Source organism: Lolium perenne, chromosome 4, assembly GCF_019359855.2.
Source record: "Lolium perenne isolate Kyuss_39 chromosome 4, Kyuss_2.0, whole genome shotgun sequence".
Lineage (NCBI taxonomy): Eukaryota > Viridiplantae > Streptophyta > Magnoliopsida > Poales > Poaceae > Lolium > Lolium perenne.
The window spans coordinates 185026697-185053782 of NC_067247.2; the positions used below are offsets into that span (position 1 = coordinate 185026697).

The window sequence follows — 27086 nt, forward strand, 5'->3', positions numbered from 1 at the left end:
TCGACCATTCGTCGTGATTGATGACTCTTCCCATGTATCTCGTGCAGTAGCCGACGAATTGTCCCGACCACAAGTTAATGGAACGCAGGGTGTTTCAGCTCAAAAAAAGAAAAGAAAAGAAAAAACAAAGTATGGGACATAAGTACAGGCGTTAAGCTCACAGTGTGCTCAAAAAATGTTTATCACTGTGAGCCCAGGTGGCCTCCGTGAGAATCGCTAGTTGCATCAAACTCAATAGCATATTAAATGTCTAAGATCCACTAAAATGATTTATCTAAGAGAACGACAGCAGCACATTTAGAACAAGTTCCACAGTGAAGAAGCTTGACTCCCAGCTGACTCCAGTCTTACAGACGGCTCAAGTTCAGCATAGCTACTACCTGCATATATGCAGATAGAAGATGTGGCATCAATCTTGAGAGCAGCACATCTTCGGCGACTGGAAAAGGCAAAAAGGGAGTTAAAACTGCACATCGTAGCTAAAGAAATATACATACCTCTTTGTATATGCAAACCCATGTAAGAGTCATTAAATATAGCTAGTTGATCCCAATTTGCTCCGAAAGAACCATTTAGTTGGCTCCCAAGACGGTTTCTGGGACCAAATAGACTATGCGACCCTTTTTGTTGTAGTACTTCACATATATCTATGTCTCATTCCTCTTAAATATGAAGATCAATTTCTGTATGTTTCCAGAACTTTACAATCATCCTTGACTAGGAGGAAAAAAAAACAAAAACTACTACTTCGATACACATACCATGGCGAAGGCTAAAGCTACAAAACAGTTCATTTGCTATGATTCGCCAGCACGGCACATCACAACGGGACAAACATACAAGAGTCCATACCGTGAGAACAATACAAGGGAGTGGAGCTGGACCAACTAAGACTGGGCTTTGGGACGCACATAACCTCAACAGGAGAAGCGGCGCAAGTTGTGTCTAAGGTCGTCACGGGTTGCCTCAAATTTGCTATGGTAGTGGGCGTCGCTGGGCTCACAGCTTCCAAGAATTGACAATTCGTGTGGTTTCTGATGGCCATGGCCAGTTTCTGAGGTTGTATGAGGCATTGGGAAGAGAAATGGGAAAGAACAGGGAGGTGCCAGGATAATTCAGGGCAATTGCGAGTCACCTTAAAAACTCCTCTGGGCTAGTTTGTTTTGAGTCAGGAGGATCATAGAAAGGTTGCTTCTCCATAATATAGTTCGTTTTCTGCTACGACTCCACGCTCTCTCATATTGGTATTTGGGAGCTGAAAGTTGTTAGCTCTGCCCCTCGGGTTTCTACCCAAAATCTAGGAACAGGAACTTTGTTGTGTAGCTATACAGTGTGGGGCATCGGCACACTGCAGCCCCCTCCCCTCCTAAAAGGGTTTATACTCTCTCCTTCACTCTATCAAGCAACAGACGAGGATCTCAATTCTTCCTATTATTCTCTCTATGTCCAGCAATTGATGAAGGAGACAATCGGTACCGGTTCTTTTCTTCATTCTTCCTACTTTACTAACCTTCTCACGTCGCTGGCTTGGACCCTAACACTGATGGCACGAAGGAGCTCCAGACATGTCTCGTGTTCCCTACAGACTGATTGGGAGAATAGCTCGTAAAATTCCACCTCACCAGTTGTATGAAGGTTGGTATTATGTTCGTCTCATGCAGTAAAACAATTTAAAAACTCCTTTTTTCTGACTTAAGTGATTTCAGCCTTACGACGCGTCTGCAAGTTGACAGAACACTGAACTTTGATGTGTGCAGATGAAGGTATTTGCATGATGACTTCTGTAAGAGATACTTCACTGTACCTTGCATTTTTCGTTTTTTATATGATTTTTATTTTATCACATGTCAGACATCCTTGTAGAGATAGATCTCCACGAAAATAAACATCTATAGTTCACTCAGGCAACACTAGAAAACATTTGTACGATATAAACTGTCAAATGTGATACCCATTGTTCAGGTCATGTAGATCATCTACTCGTGTTCAAGCGCACTTCCTAGATTTGCAGATACGTAAAGACGTGTCCCACATCCCATCAACGATCACTACAAAGGTGCCGATCTATGTAAAAGCGTTCAATAGGCTGCCTACAAACTGCTCATGAGAGAGAATTGTTGCCTTTGGTGGTTCTCCCGAGTCTTGCTACATTCAATAAAAAGGCAGAAATTTTATTCGACTTCAATCCTAGACTTGCAAATGATTTCAACCTTGCAAAATCCACGTGCGTGCAAGTTCACAGAACACCAAGCTTTGATGTGTGCGATGAAGGTATTTGACGATTTTTCAACGGATTAATTCACTATACCTTATGTTTTATTTTTATTGATTGATTTTGACACCTATCCCTCCTCCTTACTCGAATGAGATAATTTTTTCTTAGCTAGAAATATTATAGCTAATTACCGACACTTGAAAAGGCATCATAGAGTTACCTTCTAGCAGAATACAGTAACCACCTACATATAAGGGAATACAGTATCCGGCAAACCCCTCTCAAATCCACCTGTAGCTGGATGCCTCAAATCATCCACCCCTTGGTTGCTGCAAGCATAACATTGACCTGAAAAAAAATTAACTCAGAAGATTGTATTACACAGTTGCAGTTATTCTTAAATCCTTCCTTGAGATAAGAGTAAATACTCCTACCATTTTCACTTGATTCCAATGGGCAACAGAAATAATACTTTTCCCCAAACATCTCCTTCAACTCAGCAAAGTATGTTCTCGATTCCCAATCATCTGAACTAGGAAGCTTCGTCTTCACAGTGAAATTGAAGTGGTGGAAAATCTTGAAATAACATTCTACGTTAAAACATTGATGGCAAAGTTTCTCGAAACAGTACATTAGTTCCTAAACAAAGACAACAACAACATTGTTAGTGACTTACATGGCTGTACAAGGATACTTCCTTGCAATTAAAATAATTTAAATACAAAATATAATACAGACCCTGAGTTTATCAGTTCTTTTAATGTATTCTTTGAAAGCCACCATCACCTCTTCAGTCATCCATTTTTCTCCATTTTCAATAATATCTTTGTCAGATACTTCAGACCTGTATATACAAGCAATTCAGAATTTGCCATTTCCTGATCAAATACACAACAGAATATGATGATGAAGTTTTCAACAATAGTCTATACATTATAAGAACCACACGGTCTATTGGAGGAGTAAAGCAGCTAAAAATTATGTTTGGTGCAAAGTTGCAAATACCAATATGTAGTTTTAAGGCTGATATAATGTCGTGGATACTTCTTAGTTAGAAAAAGTCTGGTATGGTGCACCCTCCCTTTATATATCTTAGAAAAATAATGGTGTGGAGGAAATGAGGAGCTGAAACTCATACATGGATATTATTGATATTATGCGAAATAAAAAAATAGATGACAAATGCTTTTCTTAACTTCCTTTTTTCTCGAACACGTATCTAAAATTCTAAATGCATATTGGATTGTATTAGAAGAAACGCTATGAAGTGTATAAATCCTGACCATCATCGTACAAAATGGTAATGCGTAGAGAAAGAAATGGCAGATAGTGCCAAGCAATGGGGAGAGGATTGTAACACAATGAGAAGAAACAGAGCAGATGATTGGCAACTTTACCTAGGTTCATCTCTTGAAGATTTCACCGTAGTACGCCGAGCATCTAAACAAGCTTTTATAGACTCATCCTGCAGTAAGTATAGTCGTCTAGCCCATCCAGCATCTTCAGAATGTTCAGTGACATGCTCAATAGCTGAGTTTTTATCACAAGAAGCAGCTAAAGTGGCACTCTGAGCAGTAAAATCCTTATTAAACATTCTCTCTTTGTACTCTTCGAGTAAACGCAACTCCTCCTCCCTATAGGAAAACATGTCTATATGGTTAAAAGCAGGCAACAAATCAGAGCCTAAAGGCAATATAAAGCAAAGGTTTATGCTACGCGCACTGAAACTTTGTTAAATAGCAATGAGGTAGATCGATATTCTGTGCTTGGTGGGCTTATATCAAAACAAAGCACACTTACTGCAAATGAACAGTAACACATGTTTGGCTTATTTTCTGCTGCTGTTATGAGCTAGATCAATATTCTGTGCTTGATCGGCTTATATCAAATTGGCTATGTGGTAATAGCACTTGAACAATAAACTAGAATGTCAACAGTTCAATGGCAAGTTCTGCTTTTTTTTTGGCACATGTGATACAGGTCAAAATTTACAGCTCTGATGCTTCTTGCTATATTAATGCATTTTAGAGTTACAAATTATAAACAAAAAGTACACCACCATATTAACAGCAGCAAAATCATACTTACAAGTCAAAATCTGATTCATCTTCAGGCTCCTCCTCCACAACAACTTCTGACTCGGTCTCGCTGCTGGCAGTGTCACATTCCCTGGATGCCTCATTTAGCGCTAGTGCCTTGAGTTCAGGTAGATCCCCTGTAGGACCCTCACTGCCACTCGCCATGCCAGCATTCTCCTCAACCCTGATCGGAACATTGTTGGTCAGTGGAAGTATGGGAAATAATTACTAGCTTCTAACAAGAAAGTAGCATTGCATATACAACTTCTCCCTCCATCTCCGTATGATTGCGCAGAGAAAATCTAATCAAACATTCACAACAGTACCTCTCCCACACTACCCGTGCTCTCTTCTCTCTCCTACCTAGTATGTCGCATGCAGCGTCTAGGGATTAAATACCACCACACGGGCCAGGGGCAGAACGAGAAAAGCAGTTGATCTAGAAAATATTTGATTCATCATTCATGCATCACATGTAAAATTTATTTCTTTGTGTCACAATGCTGCATCTGCAAATTTATAATTTGTAACTAGTTGGAATTTTCGGTAAAATATACTCAAATAGTTGGAATTTTCGGTAAAATATACTCAAATAGTTCCGAGATAGATTTATAAACCCTGGAAGTGTTGGAATTTTCGGTAGAAAGATGGTTATAACCTGTGTTATTGCTCATTTTATCTTACATGAAATTTGTAGGTGATTTTATAATCATGTGATCAAAGGGAGTAAGGGACCTTAACCATCCGTGGGGGTTACATACAACAATGCTGTCATCATTTAAAGAGAAGAACCAACAGCCATGAAAGAAAAAGAGAAGAGAAGAAGCAACATATAATGGCCATGCCTGTGAGTTAAGTCAGGTGTAGGAGGTGAGTGATCAAGTGTCAATGCTTCAAATTCCCTCCTGCTCACGTCTCTGAAATGCTCCTCAATGCTGGCCAGAACAAGCAAGGTAATATGCTGATTAGTTACTGATTATTATGATGGGTGATACTGCAATAATAAGCAGGGCATTCTATATCTTGTACAAGAAGGACTGAAGGCTAGTGTGAATAATAATAATAATATATATAACTAATAGGTTGCGAAGTGGTGATGGTAATTAGGCACAATTGCGGTAACTGTAATTAAAAGGGGAAAACCTTGTAGCTCGCTTGGATCGCCTGGGGCGTTGTGAGTAGAGAAAACTGTGGCGAAGACGAGGTGGTTCGGGTTCGAATGACCTGCAAAGGTTGGAAGATCTGTATGGAGTTAGGTTGCACTAACAGTATTGTCTTGCTAATGTGGCATTCTAGTCTCTACTCGATATGTGAGGAAAGAATAACATGGGTACAAATCACACCCTTTTTAACCCCCCCCCCCCCCCGGCAAACGTGCAAGCTAATTAATTTACTACCGGAAGACCTACCCCGCTTGCTCCCCAATGCCAGGACCAGAAGTTTCAGGGCGGTCCTCCTTGTGCAGCTCACTGGGTCCCTGCTTTAGCTTGAGAAAGGCCGTCAGACGGAGAGCAAGCGTTTGAAGGTGGCCACGGATGGCACCGGGAGGGGAGATTTGGCGAACTTGGGGATCCTCCTTGTGTAGCTCACTGGGTCCCCGCTGGAGCTTCAGCTTCTGGAGCTCTCTCTTCCTCGCTCTCTTGGTCGAGTTCTTGCTTGCTCACCTCGCTTTCTCCCCGGGAGGGGTAGTAGGAGCAGGAGTGTGAGGATGGGGGTCGCCGTCGCTGTCCATGGCGAGAGGGCGAGGGCAGCCGGCGGCGAGAGGGTGTCACACTAGCGGCCTAGCCTAGTCCTAGTGTGGTTGAACATCTCTAGCAGACCCCTAAATCGCAAATCCTAAATAGATGTATAAAGCCACCATAAACACGTTTTGAGGGCTGAAATAACGGCTCGCAGCACCCGAGAGGCCCGAGACAGCGCAAAAAAAATCCCTAAAACAGCAAATTCCGTCATGGCCCCACAGTTAGCCTTTTTTCTCTCCCTTCGTCCCCAACCACCTCAGCCTGGGTGCTGCCCCGCCTGTCGCTGGCCGGCCCCGCCCGCGCCAGCCCCCAACCGCCGTAGGCCGTCTCGCGCGCACGCTAGCCGTCGGCCGCGCCCGTCGCACGCTAGCCGCCGGCTGCGCCCGTCCCCCGCGCGCCACCCTTTCCCGCACGCCGCCGGCCGGCCGCCCGCGCGCCATGCCCAGCAGCCCCACTCCAAGCAACCCCAAGCCCGCCCGCTCCCGCCGGCCTCCCGCTCCGGATTCCGACCAATTTTGGCCTGATTCTGGCGACTCCGACGAATTCTGGTAGACTACGGCGCTCGTACGGGCTGAAATTTCCTTGGCGCCAACACGGGAGTTGGGATGGGGTTCGCTCTCGGAAGGCCTCGCGAAACTGGATAATTGGAGTTCCCGCGACACGAAACTGGATAGAGTGGAAAAAAATTCCAGATGGGGGCTCGATGCGGTGTCTGAATCGGCCCTTTTTCTCTCTAACACCCCAAAATGGCAGTTATTATGCGGACGGGGGCTAGATGGAGGGTCTGTTAGTGATGCTCTTACACCATAACCATAACATGTTACAAGCCCCTTGCAACACAAAGATAGACGCCTCTACTTTATTATTTGCAAATTTTACGTGGCTTTTAGGGTTTTTTGCAAAAGAACCATTCTTGCATACGGACATCAAACCATAAGACCGATTAAACAATTGTCTACACTACACCCCTTTCGGAGCTATCCGTTGCAAATGCCACATCGCTAAAGTAGGAGAGACAGACACCCCCATTTTGTGTGAAATGGGTGGTATGTGTGAGCCTCACTATTTGGGGTTCCTCATCGATGTGCCTATGCGTGCCGCTTCTGAATTTTTATGAAGTGATGCAGCAGGCACCACATCGTAGCACCTAGCATTATACATGGCCATTGTTTGTGTCGGGCCGGGCTTCGGGTCGAGCCTAACAAAGCCCAAAAAATCTAGGCACATGCCCGGCCCAACTGTCGGCCCTTAAATTTCGGTCCAAGCCTGGCCCATCACATCAAATACCCATCTCGGAACTCTACCTCGTTTTCTTCTCCGTCCTGCCATGGTGGTGCGGTGGAGCTGTGATCTTCTCCAGCAGGCACCGGCCTTTGCTGTGGCGGTACTACGTCGACAGCTCATCCAAGCTAGAGGCATACACGCCTTTGCTACCTTCGGCCGGCATGACAGCCATTCTTCAACCTCCGTTTCGGAGACTCTTCTCCGCTTTCGCTGCTAGAGCTCGGCGCTTCTTCTTCACCAAGTGGTACGTCCCCGATGGCTTGATGGTGACCAGCGGTGGAGGATCTTCATCAAAAAGGGGCACTCGAGCATCTTGCCCTTGTTCCTCGACGGCGGCGCCTTGAGAACACCGACAGCCGGTGGTGGAGGCACCCAGGGACCCGATTGCTTTTTCATCTTATGTTCTAGGGTGTTTTACGTAAATACGGAGGCCTTATTTTCAGATATTAGGTTCTTCGGGGCAAGTGTTGCTTTGGGCCTCCTTGTAATTTTGCACATGCCACGTGTGTATGAATGAATTTGCCACCGGGGGTCTCTTGACCCCTCCTTTGTTAAAAAACACGTTGGTAATCGATGGAGACAGCTGCGATCATCCGGAAAATTGGTCCCAACATCGTCGATGTTCCTAGCGGGGTCAACCAATTCCCAGTCTGTCTAGTGCCCGACAAGTGCAGCGAAGGATGGGCTTAGGTTGGCCATGGTACTCCCAGCGCTAGACGCGATTGATTCATCTGCTCTAGCCAACCACTGATTATAATCCACGTCGGCGATGGCACATCCATTCCCCTCGACTCAATCCTGATGGAGCTGAGGCGCGCATATGGAACCGGAATAGAGCTGAGCCTTTTGGGCATTGGCGAGGGCGGTCGTTCTCGGGGGGGAGAAGGACGGCGCCGGGTCGTCCTTCTCTCTCGTGCTAAGAAATACATACAAGAGAGAAGAGATAGAAGCCCCTGCGACCGTACCTCCCCTCCCTCGCACTCAATCAGAGGCAAACTAGAATTATGTGATTTGGTGGGAGGATAAGGTTAAAACGAATTGGACGAAAATATTAGTAGAAACTTTAGCTCTTTATTATTATTATTATTATTATTATATATAGGTCGGTATAGATTTTATTTTTTACCTTTTGTTTATGATTTTCTGGTCCTTTGGTTCCCCATTCTTTTCTATTCTCTTGCTTTCTCATACCCAAATAGGATTAGGGATTTGGCATCAATAGTGGTAGAAAGCAGCAGCGACTAGGTTTACGAGACTACTAGTAGTTGGTAGTGTAGTTTTTTACTTCCATAATTTTTATCGTGATTGTAGTTGAAGTTTGAAATAAAATCATGACAAATATTACAAAACCGTAGGAGCTAATATTTACTATATTGCAGTATTTTTGGAGACCTCTTTTGCATAGAAAAAACCATGGGAGCACTATTTTTCAGTCAAACAAAATGATGCAATGAGAGCCGGCGGAGGGAGAGAGGATTTGGTTGCTACCTTGGACTCTGGCTGTGGCGGCTGGAAGAAGTTGGTGTTTGGCCCACGGCGCGTGGACGACGGCGACGGGTGTGCTCCATGGATCTGCTTTCGATCTATACGAACCGGCCGGCGCCGCACTATATACTATCGAGTACGCACTACTACTACTTGTAAACTCAAGCACCGGTTTCAGACTCCAATACGGACACCGACACCCACACGCGCTCGGTCGAACAAACTCATTACGCCGCCTGGAGAAGAAAAACAAAACGCCCACTCTTGCCGGCATCCAAATATATAAAGTTTTTTTAAAGTCAAACGGATGTAATGTTTGACAATCAACATTTACGACACCAAATAGAGAGGGTCTCCCCGACACCTGGGAAAGCTTTGAGGTTGTCCGATGCTGATAGGGTGGAGGTGGGCTGGATTACCCCTCCCTCTGCTTCGTCGAATCAGGAATATCGGCGGAACAGCGAACGCAGGAGCAAGAGCAACCATGATCGCCCCTCTAGGAAGCTGATGCTGGAAGCGGCTGAGGCTGATGCCACGAAGGAGACCCCTGCGCCTCCTCCAACACTGGACCTCCATCACGCACCTGCGCTCACTATGGGTGGCTCACCTCCCTCGGGCCAACTTCTGCTGCTTGATGCCCCAATCCCAGCCCTGGGGGCTGCGGTTGCCCGAGCGCCGCGATCTAAGGCCCCTCCGGCGGAAGCCCTACGCAAAAGTGCGAGATCTAAAGGGGCAACTGAAGGCCCGGTTCTGGAGCGTGCCATTCGCGCCACTGCCGAGAAGAACTCCATGTCCAAGTGCTCCATCGAAGATGCCGCTACCCCGTCCTCCGCCACGCCCGCCCTAGGTAATCCCAACTTCCCCTCTTCCTTTGTTGCTTTCCAAGATTCTCCGGTTGAGCATCTTGTTAAGGTGGCTAGAGGCACTACAAGAAATGTGTTGACTTGTGACCTTCTCTCAGTGACCCTGGGTAAAATTGTCATGATTATATGACGATTTCTCAACAGATGGTCGTAAGCCGTTTGAGAGGGTCAAAACCCTAGAAACTTACGACGATTTAGCTGAAAACGTCGTAGTTTCAGTAGGTGAAATTGTCATAATCTAGAAGACACAACTTAGGACCTTCTTTTTAGACGATGATGACCAATTTAGATCGTCGTAATTGCTAATACGGGATTCGTTCAGATGATAGGATGGCCACCTCACCAATTTCACCTACATGTCATGTCCATGTGTCAATTTCCACTTATGTGTCTAGATATCACTAGTTTGGAACCTAACACTGACGTGTGGGACCTATAGGTCAATAGGATATTCTATTAGGAATACTATATGGGCCCTCGAAGCTGGGTCCCGGAGACAGTTACACTCGTTTGGGTAGGTACGAAGTGAAATTCCTGAGGGAAAACACCCGCGGAATCGAAATCCGAAAGAGCCACCGGCCGCCTATCCGCGCGCCGTGGCGAAATGAAAATTTCCCTAAGTGCCCGCGCACATCTCTCCCTCGCGCCATCCACCCTCCTCTTCTCTAACCCTAACCCATCTGGACAACTCCCCCCGCCGCCACCCACCCTTCACCCATTCGATTTCATTCCCGTACTTCTTTCTACCGCAGCTAACCCGCCAAGGCCGCCGCCGTGGCGCCGCGGCGTCAGATCTGGAGGCCATCGTGACCCGCGACCCCAAGCTCTCTGCCGCTGGATCTGGCCGCCCCTGTCCTCTCTATTTCCCTTCTCCCCTCTCTTTCTCTCCCATTAATTTCTATATCCCAATCTCTCTTTCTGCAGGCAGCCCAAGACCTGATCGAGGTCCATTCACGGGCGGAAGCTCGACTTGCAGATCATCAGCCAACAGCCTGTTCACCCATCGCCCCTGGAGTACCTCAAGAACTGGACACCGAGCTTGTAATGGCTACCTGGCTACCTACCCTCTTTGGCCACATCTGCCTGCTCGAGATCCGCGTCCCAAGCGGCTTCGCTGTCGAAGACGACTTCTCCGCTGCCGAGGTGACCACGTATGACCTGCTGTTCTTCCTCTATTATCGTCTGTTTCGGTAGATCTTTCCTGCTGGTGCGTTCATTTCACATACCTAGATCTCAGTAACAATGGGCCTGATCTTGTTCCCGTTTTACCATCCTAGAACTCATATGCCTAGATCCCATCTGCGTAATGCGAGTGAACTTTTTCTGAGTGATAATTTACAACACTAGATCTCATGATTTCCCAGTTAGGAGATATGAAACTAAGTAGCTTTCCGTTTGTTTGGGTTGCTCCCATTTTTGTCTGAATCCTAAATGGAATGGTCTTGTCCAGGCCCAAACTCTGTTACTGAACCAAACTACCTCATAATCCTAAATAATAATCCATTTGATTCATATATATGTCCTTACTTTGTCGTTACTATAGTTCTACAATTCATTCTCTTTAGATTTATGAGACTAAAACAAACTACGTACTTCAGAATCAGAGACCTGCCAATTGTTGTTTTAATTATCAGTTATTAGTACCTCGACCACAAAGAAACTAAACGATCTTACTAGTACACCTTTCTACTTATTAAACATTATAGAACCTTGCTGAACCAGATTGTCAGTAGTTAATCCTAATGGACCATGCACTTACTCCTTAGTTAGCTTTCCATCTTGATTGCTATTTTCATAAAGTACCTCAAGTCTAGTTTTGATTTTGATTTTAGTCAGCACATCACATTCTGAAATTGCAGATCTTATCATAAGAGAATAGGTTCTCCGAAGTGCCTCTTGTTTCGTATTACATGAATGTTCAACTTGTAGAGTGAGCAGTATTTGAATATAAAAGTGCAGAATTTATTGCCTTATCTTTGCTATTATTTTTAGGACTAACTCTATTTGCATACCCTTTTGCTCTTGAAGCAGTCTATTTTCTATGGTGGTGTCGAGATTCATGATAGACACAGGGATATGCGTCTCGACATAGCAAACAGATCTTATGAGGTCTGTTTTCTTTAGCTAGTTTTCTTAAGCCTGTATCTTCATCCAAGCCAAAATTTATTCAAGACAGTTGCGGTCTGCTCTAATTTCTTGTGCTTGCCGCAACCTTCAAGTAGTGTATGAAATATCTAGACAATGCCCATCAGTAGGTTATATGTGGACAGTATCTACTTTGTGTTGTACATAATAATGTGGCTGCTTTAAACAATTATGTCCGTGGTCTTGATTACTGTCTAGAACATTCTCTGTTTTTTTGAAGTTACTGAGCTTAATATGCCTAGTTTTTTGAAGCTAGTTTGCTACTGTTATTTCTACTCTGTAATTACTTTGCGGTTTCAATTGGAATTTTGCAATCGTGTCACCTTGTTCAAATTCCCGCATATCTGTAGCTTTAGATTGAATAGATGATGCACCTGTACTGCTGTACATACACATTTTGGTGATTTGCTCTTTGTGCTCTTTGTCCTTTTGATGTCCTGTACTTAACTTTGCTGTTTGCATTATAGGAGAAACCTCCCTACGTCACTAAGGTTGAGAAGCTTTGTTCAAGTTCCACCAAGTGGTAAGCGTTGTTTTCTCCGCCTTTGCTTCTATACACGCTCGTTTTGTTTGAACTGCTATGGTCTTGTCATGTGAATCCTCTTGTTTGTGATTCCATCTGTTTCTGTTTAAAATGAAGTGTTTGATGTCGTATTGTGTTCCTTTTATGCTAATTTGGCTGGTATTTTGTAACGTGCAAGTCATGCATTTCCTGTACTGTGGTACATGTGTGTATATTTGAGGGCCGGTTAAAAGTGATGTAGCGTATGTAACTTGGTGTTTCTACACTTAATTTGTATCTCTTATGTGGCAATATTATTGAAACCGAAGACCCCTACCAAGCAAGAATCTAGTATAAAACTGCAGTTTATCTTATGTAGCATGTGAAATCTGAAATGTGGACTCAGTTTGTTAAAATCGTGCATTGAGATGCTGTGCTGGTGTTAGCGAAGCAGTGAGTGCAGCCACATGAGCTCGCCAATGTCATAAATGAGATCATATGCTCCCTCGCCTCTCCCCTTCCTCTCTCTTTGTAGTTAATTCTAAAAAAAATTGTGGTGTTTCCCTATATGATTCTAGATAGATCTTCATTTGACTAAATTGCACATTTCTAGCTACTGGCTTTTATTCACGAGATGAACTGATACTAGTTGCTGGCAGTCATGTAAACTGGATCTCTATCAGACTAACTGATGTGGTAACTTGTGAGAGCATATAATGTTTGTCCTCGTAAATAATAAGCATGTACTATCTACTATGCACATGCACGTTGCAAACACTTGGTGCAATGGAGTTTGCTGTATGTTAGAATGTTGTCTGTTTTAGCAAAAACTGAGAACACATCCTAGTAGCAGGATCTAAGAGCACCTTCCTTTTACTTTGTTAAGTCATAATGATCTGTGTAAATGGAAAATATTGTACTTCAGTTCTCTTTTTTCGAATTTATTGGTTGCCTGATGTTATCTGGCTATACTATCTACATGGGTGCCACTCTTTTATTGCACTTGTGGTCATATTCTCATTTCACTTGTAGTAGATAGAGGCAGATATGTATTGCAATCTGATGCATTTTTTTTGTTTGGAAGCATTAATGTTGTGAACTGTGAAACTGTTATTGCGGCCAGTTTGTTTCCTAAATGGTTTTGATTGTTGGCTTCACCTTTGGTTGGTCATCGTCTTGCAGGATGGATGTAATAGCCTACGGTGGAAGCTTTCTTGGACTGGTGTTGGTAAGTAGCCACCTGTTGCGATGTGATGCTGGACGGAACGGTGCACATGGGGAGAAGTCTGGCATGTTGCCATGTCGCTGGTGGACGGAAGAGGTCCTGATGATGTAGCAGCATAAAGGAGACCTGGAGGTTTGGAGCTGAGTTCTAGCCGGCCGGAAGGACATCCTTTGTCTTCTGCCGATGATGGATGTTGCCTAGGATTGTGGTCATGCGCTGGGTTTACATTTCGTTCTACATTTGGCTTGTACATGTGATATGAACTGTGTGTTAATTATGTCTCTTTTCAAAATAATTTTGTGTATTTTTCAGTTTTGATTAAATTATCTGTTGTTTAGTTATTGAGCAGATGACTGGTGTGACCAGCCCAATAAAAAATGAATCGTACGCTGTAAAATTGCTAAGGCCCGGAAGGCAAATTGACCAGAAAAGTTTGTAAAAAGGCTTAACTCTCAAAATACAAATGGATTGAAAAAGGCCAAAACCCAAGCAACAAAGGCTAGAATGAATGGGCTTGGCCCATGTAGACCACCTAAATGGACCGGGCTGATTTTAATCTACGACGATTGGATTTCGTCATAATTTTGCCACGTCGGATTGGCCACGTAGGATCTGATGTGGCGTGGCTAGATCGTCCATGACGATATTGGATTGTCATAGCCTATATGACGATCTAATATCGTCATAGACGAATATGACGATCTCAAATAAAAGGTCATGGTAGTTGATTCCTGACGCTCCGTTTTTGACGATCAATTTTTCGTCATAGAATCGTCATAGATGAAAAATAATGACGATTTAGTGACAAAAATGGAGGGCCGCAAGTCAACATATTTCTTGTAGTGAGATAGTTGTATCCTGTTCAAATCCTCGGAGGGGTCACCTGCCCAAGCGGTGGCTCTGCTCCAAGCTCGTGAACGCGCCCAAGCTGAACTGCTTGCAGCCAGACGAAAGATTGAAGAGGAGGCGGCTAAAGCCAAGGAAGAGGCAGCGCGGGCAAGTACTAACCAAAGGGAGGAAGGTACTTGTCCAGAGGGAGGTTCCGAGGGGGAACCAAGCTCGGGCCCTGGCAAAACAAAGAAGCTTGCTCCCAAGAAGAGGAGAATCGCTCGCAGACCTACCCCTGTGGGCACCGGCCGATAACCCGCCAAGCACGGGCGCTTAGCCTGGTTCGCCAATGAGGGCCCTCTTCTGGAATATCAGGGGGTTCGGCCGAAGGGGGAGGCGAACCCTGCTCAAAGACTACCTCAGGCTTCACCACATTGATCTGGTTCTTTTGCAAGAAACCATTAAACAAGACTTCACGGACGCCGAGCTTGCCAGCCTTGAAGTTGGCGAGAAATTCTTCTGGTCCTGGCTCCCGGCGAACGGCCAATCGGGAGGCATGCTTTTGGGAGTTAGGGACAGTATGTTTGAGGTGGGGAGAATGGACAGGGGTCAATTCTTCCTTAGCCTATCTATTCTTCATCGTGCTACCAAGAAAAAGCTGGAGGTCATTGGTATCTACGGTCCTACGGACCACGCTCGCTCCAGGGGGTTCCTGGTCGAGATTACGGACAAAATCGCCAACTGTGCCCTTCCGATTCTCATGGGAGGGGACTTTAACCTCATCAGAGCTGCCGAAGATAAGAACAATGACAATCTTAACTGGACGCTTATCGATCTCTTCAACAATAGTATTGCTTCATGGGCCCTAAGGGAAATTCCGCGCACGGGGGCGCGATTTACCTGGTCTGATCATCAGCTCAACCATGTCCGCTCTGCCCTTGATCGCGTGTTTGTCTCTGCATCCTTCGAAGCCATTTTCCCACTTTGCTCTCTGTCTGCCGAGACCAGCCTTGGTTCTGATCACACGCCGCTTGTCTTTGACACCGGGGAGGGCTTCCCCTTCCGTTCCAACCGCTTCTTCTTCGAGACTAGCTGGTTCGAGCGCCCCGACTTTATCCCGCTGATCCAGCTAACCTGGGCCAGGTTGATGTCCAAGGTGGGCGGCCGCGACATCATTGACTGGTGGTCCTTCATGTCGACGGGACTAAGACAGTACTTGAGGGGCTGGAACCAGAACCTTGGTAGGGACACCAAGGCTACAAAGAACGCACTCTTGACTCAGATTGCCCAGCTCGATGTGCTGGCTGACACCTCTGGTCTTGACGAAGACGCCTGGGCATCTAGATATCACCTAGAAGAGCAGCTGCTGCATATTTATAAGATTGAAGAGGAGCACTGGAGGCAGCGTGGCAGAGTCAGGTGGGCTCTGCAGGGTGACGCGAACACAGCCTACTTTCACGCCATCGCCAATGGCAGAAGAAGGAAATGCAATATTTCAGCGTTAATCTCGGACAGCGGGACAATCACGGACCCGAAGCTCATCCAGCAACACGTGTATGATTTCTACAGGAACCTGCTTGGCTCGTCAGCCCCAAGGGTGTGTGGGCTGGCGCCGGATACCTGGGATAGGTACAGTCGGGTCTCAGAGGAGGAGAATGTGAACCTGGCTTTCACATTCTCTGAGGCTGAACTCGAAGCCATTGTTAAAGACATGAAGACTGACACTGCCCCGGGCCCGGACGGCTTTCCTGTTGCTTTCTTCGAGAAATTCTGGCCGCAGGTCAAATTTGGTGTTTTGGACATTCTCAATGACTTTGTGCTGGAGCGCATCGACATCTCTAGGCTCAACTTTGGAATCCTTTCGCTTATTCCGAAAGTTCCGGGCGCAGACCAAATCACACAATACAGACCGATTGCCTTGATCAACGTAATCTTTAAGATCATCTCCAAAGCCTATGCCTCTAGGTTGGATCCGATTGCTCATAGGATTCTATCCCCCAATCAAATTGCCTTTGTCAAAGGAAGAAACATCCTCGACGACCCGCTGGCGCTGTTGGAAATTATCCACGATCTGAGGAAGAGAAAGCATAATGGGGTGCTTCTCAAACTTGACTTCGAAAAGGCCTACGATAGAGTGAACTGGGTCTTCTTGGGGGAAGTTCTACGTTGCAAAAGTTTCGACGAAGGCTACATCCATAGGATTACCCAACTTGTCTCTGGGGGACAAACTGCTATCTCGATTAATGGTGAAGTGGGGCCATTTTTCAGAAATAGGAGAGGGGTTCGCCAGGGAGACCCCCTCTCACCGCTGCTTTTCAACTTCATTGGCGAGGCCCTGTCTGGTATTCTCTCTGCTGGTACCAAGGCCGGACACATTCACGGTCTGGTTCCGCACCTTTTGCCCGGGGGTATCTCCCACCTTCAGTACGCAGACGACACGCTCATCCTCATCCAGGGTTCGGATGAGGATATTGCCAATCTTAAATTCCTCTTGATGTGCTTTGAGGATATGTCTGGGCTCAAGATCAATTACCACAAAAGCGAGGTCTTTGTGCTGGGTCAGCGGTTCGAAGAGCGATCTTCTATTGCTAACAAGCTAAACTGCAAGGTTGGCACCTTCCCCTTCATTTACCTGGGCCTTCCTATCTCCGACAGAAAGCTAACCCTGGAACAGTGGCTCTTTTTGGTGCGGAAACTCGCCATCAAAATTGAACCTTGGCTGGGAAGGTTGATGTCGTCAGGGGGACGACTCATTCTTTCTAATGTGTGCCTAGATAATCTCCCAATGTTTGCGATGGGTTTGTTCCTCCTCCATGACGGGATTCATGCGAGGTTCGATTCTCACCGCTCTAAGTTCTTTTGGGAAGGAGCGGGACCAAAGAGGAAGTACCACCTTGTTAACTGGCCAACTGTGTGTAGACCCAAGGAAGATGGAGGTCTAGGGTTGCTCAATACCAAAAAGATGAATTTGGCGCTGCTGCTTAAATGGATTTGGAGGCTCTATCAGGAAGAGGACACGATCTGGGCCCGTATCATCCGTGCTAAGTATGCTGACGCCTCCGACCTGTTTGCGGGATCAGGTCATGGAGGTTTCCCTTTCTGGAAAAGCCTTCACAAAATTAAACATCTTTTCAAGGTTGGCGCAAAGCACGAGGTGCGGAATGGCAATAGAACCAACTTCTGGAGGGACTGGTGGTGCGGGAGGGGCCCCCTCCTAGAGTCCTTCCCTCTGTTATTTGCCATCTGCGACAACCAGTCTATTTCGGTCGCTGACGCGCTCTATCAAAACTCCCTGCAAGTCCGTTTTCGCCGCTCACTTGATCCGGAGGGTCTGCGGCTGTGGGACGAGCTCCAAAGTATCTTGGCTGAGGTGAATCTCACCACTGGTCAAGACAAGATCTCCTGGCACCTGGAACAAACCGGATCCTACTCAGTGAAATCCATGTACTCTATGCTTTCGAAGGGCACGACTATTGCCCACTTTAAAGACATGTGGGATGCCACGGTTCCGCTAAAAATCAAAATCTTCTCATGGCAGTTAGCGCTCGATAAACTGCCCTCGGGGTTGCAGATCCTTTCTCGCCACGGTCCGTCCAATGGTCAATGTCCTCTGTGCGGTGCGCCGGAGGATGCTAGCCACATTTTCTTCTCCTGCTCCTTGGCGAGCTTCACGTGGGCAGTCACGCGCCAGCTGCTCGGGTGCAACTGGCGCCCCGCCAACTTCGCCCAATTTCACGCCATCCTTTCTAGCTTCTCGGGTTACCCCAGAAGACTGTTGTGGATCCTTTTCCTTGCCCAGTCTTGGGCGTTGTGGAATGTGCGCAATAAACTTGCCATTGAAAAGAAAACTATTGCTAACCCAGCTGACATTATTTACAAAATCATCATTTTTTTGCAGCTGTGGAGCCTAAAATGCAAGTCAAGAGAAAAGGAGGGCATAAACTGGATGGCACGCGAGCTAAGGGAGATGTACGCGTCGCTCAAGCCAATGTCGACGTGATGGAGTAGTCCGTGCCACGGTGCGGGTCCCTGGGACGGTCAGGACTTCATGGAGGCCTTGCTGTGTTCTTGTGTTGCACCTTACCTTGTCATCCTGAAACTTTTAGTCGTGTGTGCCTCTTAGTGTGTGGCCAAGCTGTAATGCCCAGCAGTTTGTATCTGAATCCTTGATACCTTCGTGGCTTTATTAATTTAAAGTCGGGCAAATCTTTGCCTATTATCTAAAATAGACATAATATGAAAGTTTTTTCTTGCTATATAAACTTGATCGAACTTGTGCTGATTGACTTTCAGATTAAGAGTTATAATCTGCCACATCCTTTCCGAGACGATGGGAGTAAAAAAAAAACATGTGATCCTCTTTCCAATGACGACGAAAGAAGTAATAAGAGCATCTCTAGCTGTAAACTGGGCAAAATCGAAAAATAACCACCAGTTTACGGGTTCGGTTTGAAAATCGGCGCAGATCTGTAAACGGGACGAAACCGAAAAAAATTTACAGGCCAAGCCCGAAAAATAAACTCCGCCCCCTATTTGTAGGGGCTGGAAAGTCGAACCGAAGGCAAACCTGTATTCCTAGTGGCGTTTTGGCGGGCTGAAACTTCAGCTCGCAAGCACTGCAGTTCCGCCGGAGGACTCCCGAAATACGACCAAAATTAGGCAAAATCCGGCCACGAGTTCGCTGAGCGCGGGCGGGGCGGCCTTGGAGGCGTCCGCGGGCGGGGCGGGGCAGGATCGAGTTCGCTGGAGCAGGGCAGGCCAGGGCGGGGCTGGCCGGGGCGAGGAGGGGCAGGGGCTGGCCGGGGCGAGGAGGGGCATGGGCAGGGCGCGGCGGCGTGGGGTGAGGCGGGTAGGGCGGGGCGGGTCGAAGCGCGGCAGGGCGGCGCGGCAGGCCAGGGTGCGGCGGCATGGAGGGTGTGGGGCGCAGCATTGGCGGGTGCGGGGCGCGGGCAGAAGGCGTGGGCGGCAGGGGCAAGGGGCAGGGGGCAGGGTGGGGCGCAGCGGGGCGTGGCAGGCACGGCAGGGGCGGGGCGGGCGTGGCTCGCTAGTGGCGGTCGGGGCGAGCTCCGGAGGAAGAAGCCACGGGGAAGAAGATGGCCGAGCAAAAAAGAAAATGAGGGAAAAAGGAAAAAAAATGACAGGTGGGCCTTAATGGTATATTTAAGGAATATGTTGTTTTACAGTTTTCGTTTACGGTGTGTTCTGTGCCAGCAATTTTTGAACTCAGTATTTTTAGTTCGCGTGTTTACGTGCTCTGCTAGAGATGCTCTAAGACAACAGGTCTAATTGGTTGCTAATAATCCATTTTTTCACATCCACCGGGACCAAAATCTTGCATCGCATGATGTTTAAAGTAGGCAAAAAATTGGCCCGAGAGGAACGGTGTCATTGGAGCTCATCGAGAAGCGGTGCATGGGAGAGATCGAGAGGAGAAGAGATGCCGCCACGGGGTATTTCAAGAGAGGCCACGAGCCCAAGAGAGGAAAATATTCACTCAAAGTCACACGGAGCGCTACCGCCATACCGCAAACAACGACACATGGAACAATGCGGAAAAGGTACATCAACCGGAATTAAACAACATGTGGTGACTGGAAGGAACGGGTAATCGTGAAATATGCACGGAGAGAAAAAGGAGAAGGACTCGATCTACCGTTACCGCGCGTGATGAAGAGTGCAAAGCAACATCGTGGCAACGCTGGAGTGGACAAAAGGATCCCAATCGTGGCAACGCTGGAGTGGACAAAAGGATCCCATAAACAACAGTACCCGGCTTGATGTGGTTTCAGCAAATGGCTTTAGCTTTGATATAGGTAATGATAATGTTTTTGACCTCTCAATCAAAACAGCTACCATCCCCTCAATTCCATCTCGGCAGCAGCTTAAAGTTGCCAGCATCCAACATGCTTTGAGGATACTTACGTTTCTACTCAGCCTGGCTAACCTAACCTAGTAACCTGCTATTACTACAGTTCTTCTGTCTGGCTCACCAGCATGGCGAATCAAATAACCAGTGCACGATACTACAATTATCTCTACGAGATCAGCTGGTTACACAAAAAAATGGCTGGTGTTCTCCTGGCTAGCAATTTGCTTCCCAACACATTCTCAAGATCCTCTCAAAAAAAAAAAACACATTCTCAAGATATCCATCTACCTCCTACACTTCTGGCAGGAAATTGAGGAGTCTTCAGAATTCCTCTTCAGCTTCAGCAGCAATTGTGCCTTCAACCTGCAACTTTTTATATAATATCAGGTCTCACGTATAAGAGGAATAAGCCGGCAATTGAAAGGAATGTCAGATGATGATGCTAGTATTGACCATAAGAAGTACATTTCTTGATGATAATGAAAACTGGAGTAGAGATAGTAATAGGAAAGCAGACATGTTTATCTTGTCTCTGTGACCAACCATTATGTCCATCACAGTGCACCTACAACTTTACATATGCTTCTGGAGCATGTTTTTGGTGAGGTTTCTCTTATCAAAGTGAAGATAAGTCTGTCAATGATCATCTAAATGAACTTTGTGCCATCGCTGAGCAATTAAAAATTTAGGGTACCCCCTTTTCTGAAGAATGATAAGTCATGGTTGTGTCAAACTATTTGCCTAATTCACAGGAAAGTTAACATGATCAAGTTGGGCAACGACTTCACCATGGTAATCTTTGACGCATCTAAGCGCAAAAGGTGGAATGTCAATCTTGCTCTAAATGGAAATGCTTGGGTCAACATGATCAAGTTGGGCAACGACTTCACCATGGCACACTTCTCGCAATTCCTCGACCTTTGGACTCTTTGTCAAGGGGTGCAACTTCATGACGCATTGGATGATGACATTACTTGGAATCTCACGGCAATGGGCATTACTCTGCTAAATCGGCTTATGAGGTGCAATTCATCGGCTCCGCTTTCTATCTCCACAAGTCGGTTTGGAAGACTTGGGCACCTCCCAAAACCAAATTATTTGCTTGGCTCCTTGCCCAAAACCGCATTTGGACCGCCGATCGCCTTCAAAAGCGTGGGTGGCCAAATTGCGGCCTTTGTCCCCTTTGCAAGCAAACATTCGAGACGGCGGCACACCTCTTCATCCATTGTAGGTTCACTACGCGTCTTTGGGACAAAGTGGCGGAGTGGTTGCATAACACGGACATTACCCCGAATGGGTGGGCCGGCCTATCCATCGAGCTTTGGTGGCGCAACATGACAAGCTCCCACTTGCCGAACCGCAAAGCCATCTCTTCGCTAACTCTTCTTGTCACTTGGGAGCTTTGGAATGAGCGCAACGCAAGGGTTTTCAACAACAAGTATGCCAACCACGATGTAATCCTAGATAAGATTAAGAGAGAGGCCCGCTTGTGGGTTATCGCCGGTGCTAAACGCTTGGGTCAAATCATGCCGCGAGAGTAGTCCTTGTACTTTTTCTTGTTTGTTCGGACTTTCTTGTCAAACTCTTCTCCTTAATTAATCGAATGGGGCAAAACTTTTGCCCCCGTTTCAAAAAAAAAAAATTAGGGTACCCCCTTTTCTGAAGAATGATAAGTCATGGTTGTGTCAAACTATTTGCCTAATTCACAGGAAAGTTATGAAGTCCCATTTTATCACTATGGACGATGCCTCAATATGCGCTACCACTTGCAGCTTCAAGAGGCTTGGAAATACTTGGCAGGGACAGGGTACCAAAAAACTCTGATACACCTTAATTCTATCACGGGAAAGATGACGAATACCTGTCCCTAAGACATTTGTGGTCACTAACACCTCCCACTAAAGGATAAGAGTTAATTTTTGTATGACTCATTGCTGGCTTTACGAGATACACTTATGTTCACCTTATAAAGAACAAGTCAGAAGCAGCTTCTGATATGTTAAAAGTATATAAAACTGAAGTGGAGAACAATTGAAGTTCTAAGGTCTCTCTGAGGAGGAGAATACACTTAAGAAATATTACTAGATGATTTTTTTGCAAGAAGAATCCAGATCTATAATATAAGTTCGGAAGAAGTACAAAGCATCCCAAACATAATAAACTTACATCAAGGTTCTTCAACACTACCTAACGACCACTACCGCCGCCAGAATGAGCTGCCGACCGCACCGCTGTCGCTGCTACCTTACCAGAGTCGGCCTGACGCTGCTGATGACAGCCGGGAAGTCTTTGTGCACGTGCCCCTAAGGACCAGCGTCCCCGAGCAAATCATCTCTATGACCCATTTCAGGCTTCAGTTTTGTGCTGCTCCCATTCTCTGTTGTTTTAGTACTGATGTAATCTTCTGGTGTTCCTTCTTTGTAATGCCTACAGCGTGTGTCTATAAAGGCAAATGGAAAATCTTTTATCCCGCAGACCATACGCGAAGCCCCCTGATGCCTTTGCTTGGTGATTAGATTCCTAGAATTTAGGTGTGGTTTGCTGTGTGATCAGCATTGCAAATGTGAATAACACATCACATGTTTATAAGATCCTTAACTTTTTTTAGTGCTATGTTAAGATTATACCATATTGTTGAGTTAATATTTTGTTAGTAACAAATTTTGTGAGTATATGTAAGGACGCGGTGCTTAGTTGGCCCACACGCTATCCATGGGTCCATTCTGAGCACCTATATAAAGAGCAACAATGCTCATTTGTCTACTGCATTTACTATTTTCATGCCACAGATAAGATTGTTCTTCCTACAAATATCCATGACTACTTATTACGGAAAAAAAATCAAGTGGCAGCTACATGCTGAGATAGTAATCTTTTCTTTTGCTCAAAACAAAAGGCGCCCTTAGATATCTCTTACCATTCATGCAGCAACATGGGAGGGGCGAGGGGCTTTAAAGATGAACACGCTACTCTTGATATAGATATAGATAAACCCGACTAAGAGCAGCTAAATATTATTTGTTGCTACTAAATGCTTCCATATCACCCTAATTAGTGATAGTCATTCGATCTAAGATGTGTGACCAGTCCAGCGATCTCCAAAATTTACAGGGAAAACCCGTTCCCATTCGGCTCTTATCTATTTCCTCTTCCTCTATCTACTCATGCCACTGCCTTCAAGCGCACTTCCTAAATTAGCAGATACGTAAAGACATGTCCCACGTCCCATCAACGACCACTACACAGACACCGATCTATGTGCAAGCGGTTCAATATACTGCCTACAAACTGCTCAAGAGAGAGAGAATCAAAGAATTGTTGCCTTCGGTGGTTCTCCCGAGTCTTGCTACATTAGATAAAAAAGGTAGCAATTTTATTTGACTTCAATCTATGACTTACAAATGATTTCATCCTTGCCAAAGCCACATGCATGCAAGTTCACAGAACACCAAGCTTCGATGTGTGCGATGAAGGTATTTCACGAGTCTTTTTTTACGAATTAATTCACTATACCTTACATTTTATTTTTATTGATTGATTTTGACATCTATCCATCCTCCTTACTCCAATGAGATAGTTTTTGCTTAGCTAGAAATATTATAGCTAATTACCGATACTTGAAAAGCATCATAGCGTTACCTTCTAACAGAATACAATAACCACCTACATATAAGGGAATACAGTACCCGGTAAACCCCTCTCAAATCCACCTGTAGCTGGATGCATCAGATCATACACCCCTTGATTCCTGCAAGCATAACATCGACCTGAAAAAAATTGAACTCAGAAGATTGTATTACAAAGTTGCAGTTATTCTTAGATCCTTCGTTTAGATAAGAGTTAATACCATTTTCACTTGATTCCAATGGGCAACAGAAATAATACTTTTCCCCAAATATCTCCTTCAACTCAGCAAAGTATGTTATCGATTTCCAATCATCTGAACTAGGGTGCTTCGTCTTCACAGTGAAATTGAAGTGGTGGAAAATCTTGAAATAACATTCTACGTTAAAACATTGATGGCAAAGTTTCTCGAAACAGTACTCAAGTTCCTAAAGAAAGACAACAGCAACAACAACAAAAACAACAACATTGTTAGTGGCTTACAATGCTGTAAAAGGATACTTACTTGCAATTAAAATAATTAAAATACACAATATAATACAGACCCTGAGTTTATCAGTTCTTTTAATGTATTCATTGAAAGCCACCATCACCTCGTCACTCATCCATTTTTCTCCATTTTGAATAATATCTTCATCAGATACTTCAGACCTGTATTTACAAGCAATTTAGAATCTGCCATTTCCAGATCAAATACAAAACAGAATATGATGATGAAGTTATCAACAATAGTCTACACAAGTTAAGAACCACACTGTGTATTGGAGGAGTAAAACAACTAAAATATATGTGTGGTGCAGTGGCGGAGCTACGCTTGGTGCTACCGGTGCTGTAGCACCGACCGAGCAGCTACACTGCAACAAGTTATTCCTCCGTTTCAAGGTTACAAACATGAAATGCTAGGTAATTATCACCACTAAGCCTGTATTAGCACCACACTTGGGTTGTTTCTGGCTCCGCCCCTGGTGTGGTGCAAAGTTGCAAACACCAATATGTAGTTTTAAGGCTGGTATAACCTCATAGATATACTGCCTAGTTAGAAAATGTGTGCCTGATTAGAGAATGTGTATCTTAGAAAAACAGTGGTGAGGATAACACTATGGTGTAGAGGAAATGAGGAGTCAGAAACTCATACAATATTATTGATATTGTGCCAAATAAGAAATATAGATCAAAATGCTTTTTTTTCAATTTTCTTTTTCTAGAAGACACATCTGAATGCACATTGGATTGTATTAGAAGAAACGCTATGAAGAGTACAAAACATGACCGTGATTGTACAAACTGGTAACAAGTAGAGAAAGAAATGGCAGATGGTGTCAAGCAATGGAGAGGAAAATAACACGATGAGAAAAAAACATAGAGTAGATGATTGGAAACTTAACGGTGGTTCATCACTTGAAGGTGCCACCATAGTATGCTGAGCCTCTGAACAAACTAGCAAAGACTTCTGCCATGTTAAGTATGATCGGTCAGCCCACTCGGCAACTCCAGAATATTCAGTGACATTCTCAACAGCTGAGTTCTTATCAGAAGCAGCAGCTTGAGTGGCACTCTGAGGAGCAAAATCCTTATCAAACATTCTCTTTTTGTACTCTCTGAATTTACGCCACTCCTCCTCCCTAAATGAAAGCATGTCTATATGGTTAAAAGCAAGCAAAAAAATCAGAGCCTAAAGGCCATATAAAACAAAGGGTTATGCCATGCACACTGAAATTTGTTAAATATAATTGAGCTAGTGAACATCTCTCTATAAAACAAAACAAAGCACCATTACTGCAAATGAATAGTAACACATGTTGGCTTATTTCCTGCCGGTGCTATGAGCTAGATCAAGATTCTGCACTTGATGGGCTTATATCTAATTGGCTATGTGCTAATAGCACTTGATTGGATAAACTTAGAATGCCAACAGTTTATGGCATGATGTTCTTTTTTTTTTTGCATATTTGATCCAAGTATACAGGTCAAAATTTACAGCTTTGATCCTTCTTGCGATATTAATGCATTTTCGAGTCACAAATTGCCAACAACAAAATAAACAACCATATTAACAGAATCAACATCATACGTACGAATCACAATCTGATTCATCTTTGGGCTCCTCCTCCACAACAACTTCTGACTCAGTCTCGCTGTTGGCAGTGTCACCTTCCTTGGAGCTAGAGAAACAAATATGAGAACAATCAGTGTTTATTCTAAAGTTACCGTTTATTTGATATACATAATCTTCTTCAGCAATTTTCATGAAGTTGATGAATCAAACATATTTGCATGATATGAAGAATGCATGAAAGAATACAACAGGCCCTAATCAGCATTTGCCATTTCAACAAAGCAAGCCCCGCCAAATAACTAAACAATGATATCATACCTATCAGTCAATTCAGGTTTAGGATGTCCCTCATTGAGTGCTAGCACCTTGAATTCAGGTAGATCTGTAACTTTAGGACCCTCACTGCCACTCACCTTGCCAGCATTATCCTCAACCCTGATCAGAACATTGTTGGTCAGTAACTATGGATATGGAAGTACGGAAAAGTAAATACTATCTTCTTTAAAATAATAAAGTAGCATTGCATATAAATTCCTCTCTCAGTGTGCAGAATTTTTTTCGCTCAGACCAAAGAGAGCCAGCTGGAGACTGCCCCTAATCAAACATCTTCCCTAGAAAGACAGGGTCAAGGAACAGAGCATGACCAGAGATCCTTGGTAATATGGCATTCTAATCTCTACTCGATATGCGAGGAAAGATTAACATGGGTACAAATCACATCCTTTTTTAAAACCCCCCGCACACACGTGCAAGCTAATTAATTTACTACCGGAAGACCTACCCCGCTTGCTCCCCGATGGCAGGACCAGAAGTTTCAGGGCGGCCCTCCTTGTGCAGCTCACTGGGTCCCTGCTTTATCTTGAGAAAGGCCGCCAGACGGAGAGCAGGAGTTTGAAGGAGGGCACCGGGAGGGGAGATTTGGGGATCCTCCTTGTGTAGCTCACTGGGTCCCTGCTGGAGCTTCAGCTTCTGGAGCTCTCTCTTCCTCGCTCTCTTGATCGACTTCTTCCTCGCTTTCTCCTCGGCAGGGTTAGGAGTGTGAGGGTGGGGGTCGCCGTCGCTGTCCATGGCGAGAGGGCGAGGGCAGCCGGCGGCGAGAGGGGGGCCTAGCCTAGCCTAGTCCTAGTGTTGTTTGGGGAATTTTGTGTGTGAGTCTCACTCTTCTGGGTT

At 45.2% G+C, this 27086-nt stretch overlaps 2 protein-coding genes across 10 annotated transcripts; one reads left to right on the forward strand and one right to left on the reverse strand.

Moving 5' to 3' along the window:
- Positions 1-119: 119 nt before the first annotated feature.
- On the reverse strand, positions 120-27086 carry LOC127294530 (uncharacterized). Of its 7 annotated transcripts, none has more exons than XM_071818962.1 (9): positions 26698-27084; positions 5437-5517; positions 5139-5228; positions 4304-4477; positions 3613-3849; positions 2954-3059; positions 2650-2854; positions 2436-2563; positions 120-380 (listed from the first exon to the last, which is right to left on the reverse strand). In XM_071818962.1, exons 1-8 carry the CDS (start codon positions 26982-26984, stop codon positions 2460-2462), a joined length of 1284 nt encoding a protein of 427 aa, XP_071675063.1. In that variant the 5' UTR covers positions 26985-27084; the 3' UTR covers positions 120-380; positions 2436-2459. The 7 variants fall into 7 exon arrangements, 5 of the variants coding, with proteins under 5 accessions (XP_071675063.1, XP_051180326.1, XP_051180330.1 ...); XM_051324366.2 differs by having other exon boundaries at positions 120-439; XR_007846721.1 differs by lacking the exons at positions 120-380; positions 2436-2563; positions 2650-2854; ... (3 more) ...; positions 5139-5228; positions 5437-5517 and adding exons at positions 20148-20466; positions 20499-20599; positions 23923-24003; ... (3 more) ...; positions 25936-26022; positions 26235-26351 and having other exon boundaries at positions 26698-27086.
- Positions 10250-13880, forward strand: LOC127294531 (uncharacterized). Of its 3 annotated transcripts, none has more exons than XM_051324372.1 (4): positions 10250-10810; positions 11696-11776; positions 12280-12335; positions 13497-13880. In XM_051324372.1, exons 1-4 carry the CDS (start codon positions 10712-10714, stop codon positions 13648-13650), a joined length of 390 nt encoding a protein of 129 aa, XP_051180332.1. In that variant the 5' UTR covers positions 10250-10711; the 3' UTR covers positions 13651-13880. The 3 variants fall into 3 exon arrangements, with proteins under 3 accessions (XP_051180332.1, XP_051180334.1, XP_051180333.1); XM_051324373.2 differs by having other exon boundaries at positions 10256-10810; positions 11699-11776; XM_051324374.2 differs by lacking the exon at positions 11696-11776 and having other exon boundaries at positions 10251-10810.

What these genes read in the sequence shown, in the direction of transcription:
- LOC127294531 (XM_051324372.1), top strand. Translation starts at nt 10,712, where the DNA reads ATGGCTACCTGGCTACCTACCCTCTTTGGCCACATCTGCCTGCTCGAG. An exon ending in ACGACTTCTCCGCTGCCGAG is followed by an intron (nt 10,811 to 11,695) that starts GTGACCACGTAT and finishes TTGCTCTTGAAG; the next exon opens with CAGTCTATTTTCTATGGTGG. An exon ending in TGTTCAAGTTCCACCAAGTG is followed by an intron (nt 12,336 to 13,496) that starts GTAAGCGTTGTT and finishes ATCGTCTTGCAG; the next exon opens with GATGGATGTAATAGCCTACG.
- LOC127294530 (XM_071818962.1), bottom strand. Translation starts at nt 26,984, where the DNA reads ATGGACAGCGACGGCGACCCCCACCCTCACACTCCTAACCCTGCCGAG. An exon ending in GCCATCGGGGAGCAAGCGGG is followed by an intron (nt 5,518 to 26,697) that starts GTAGGTCTTCCG and finishes CAACCTTTGCAG; the next exon opens with GTCATTCGAACCCGAACCAC. An exon ending in TCTTCAAGAGATGAACCTAG is followed by an intron (nt 3,060 to 3,612) that starts GTAAAGTTGCCA and finishes TTGTATATACAG; the next exon opens with GTCTGAAGTATCTGACAAAG.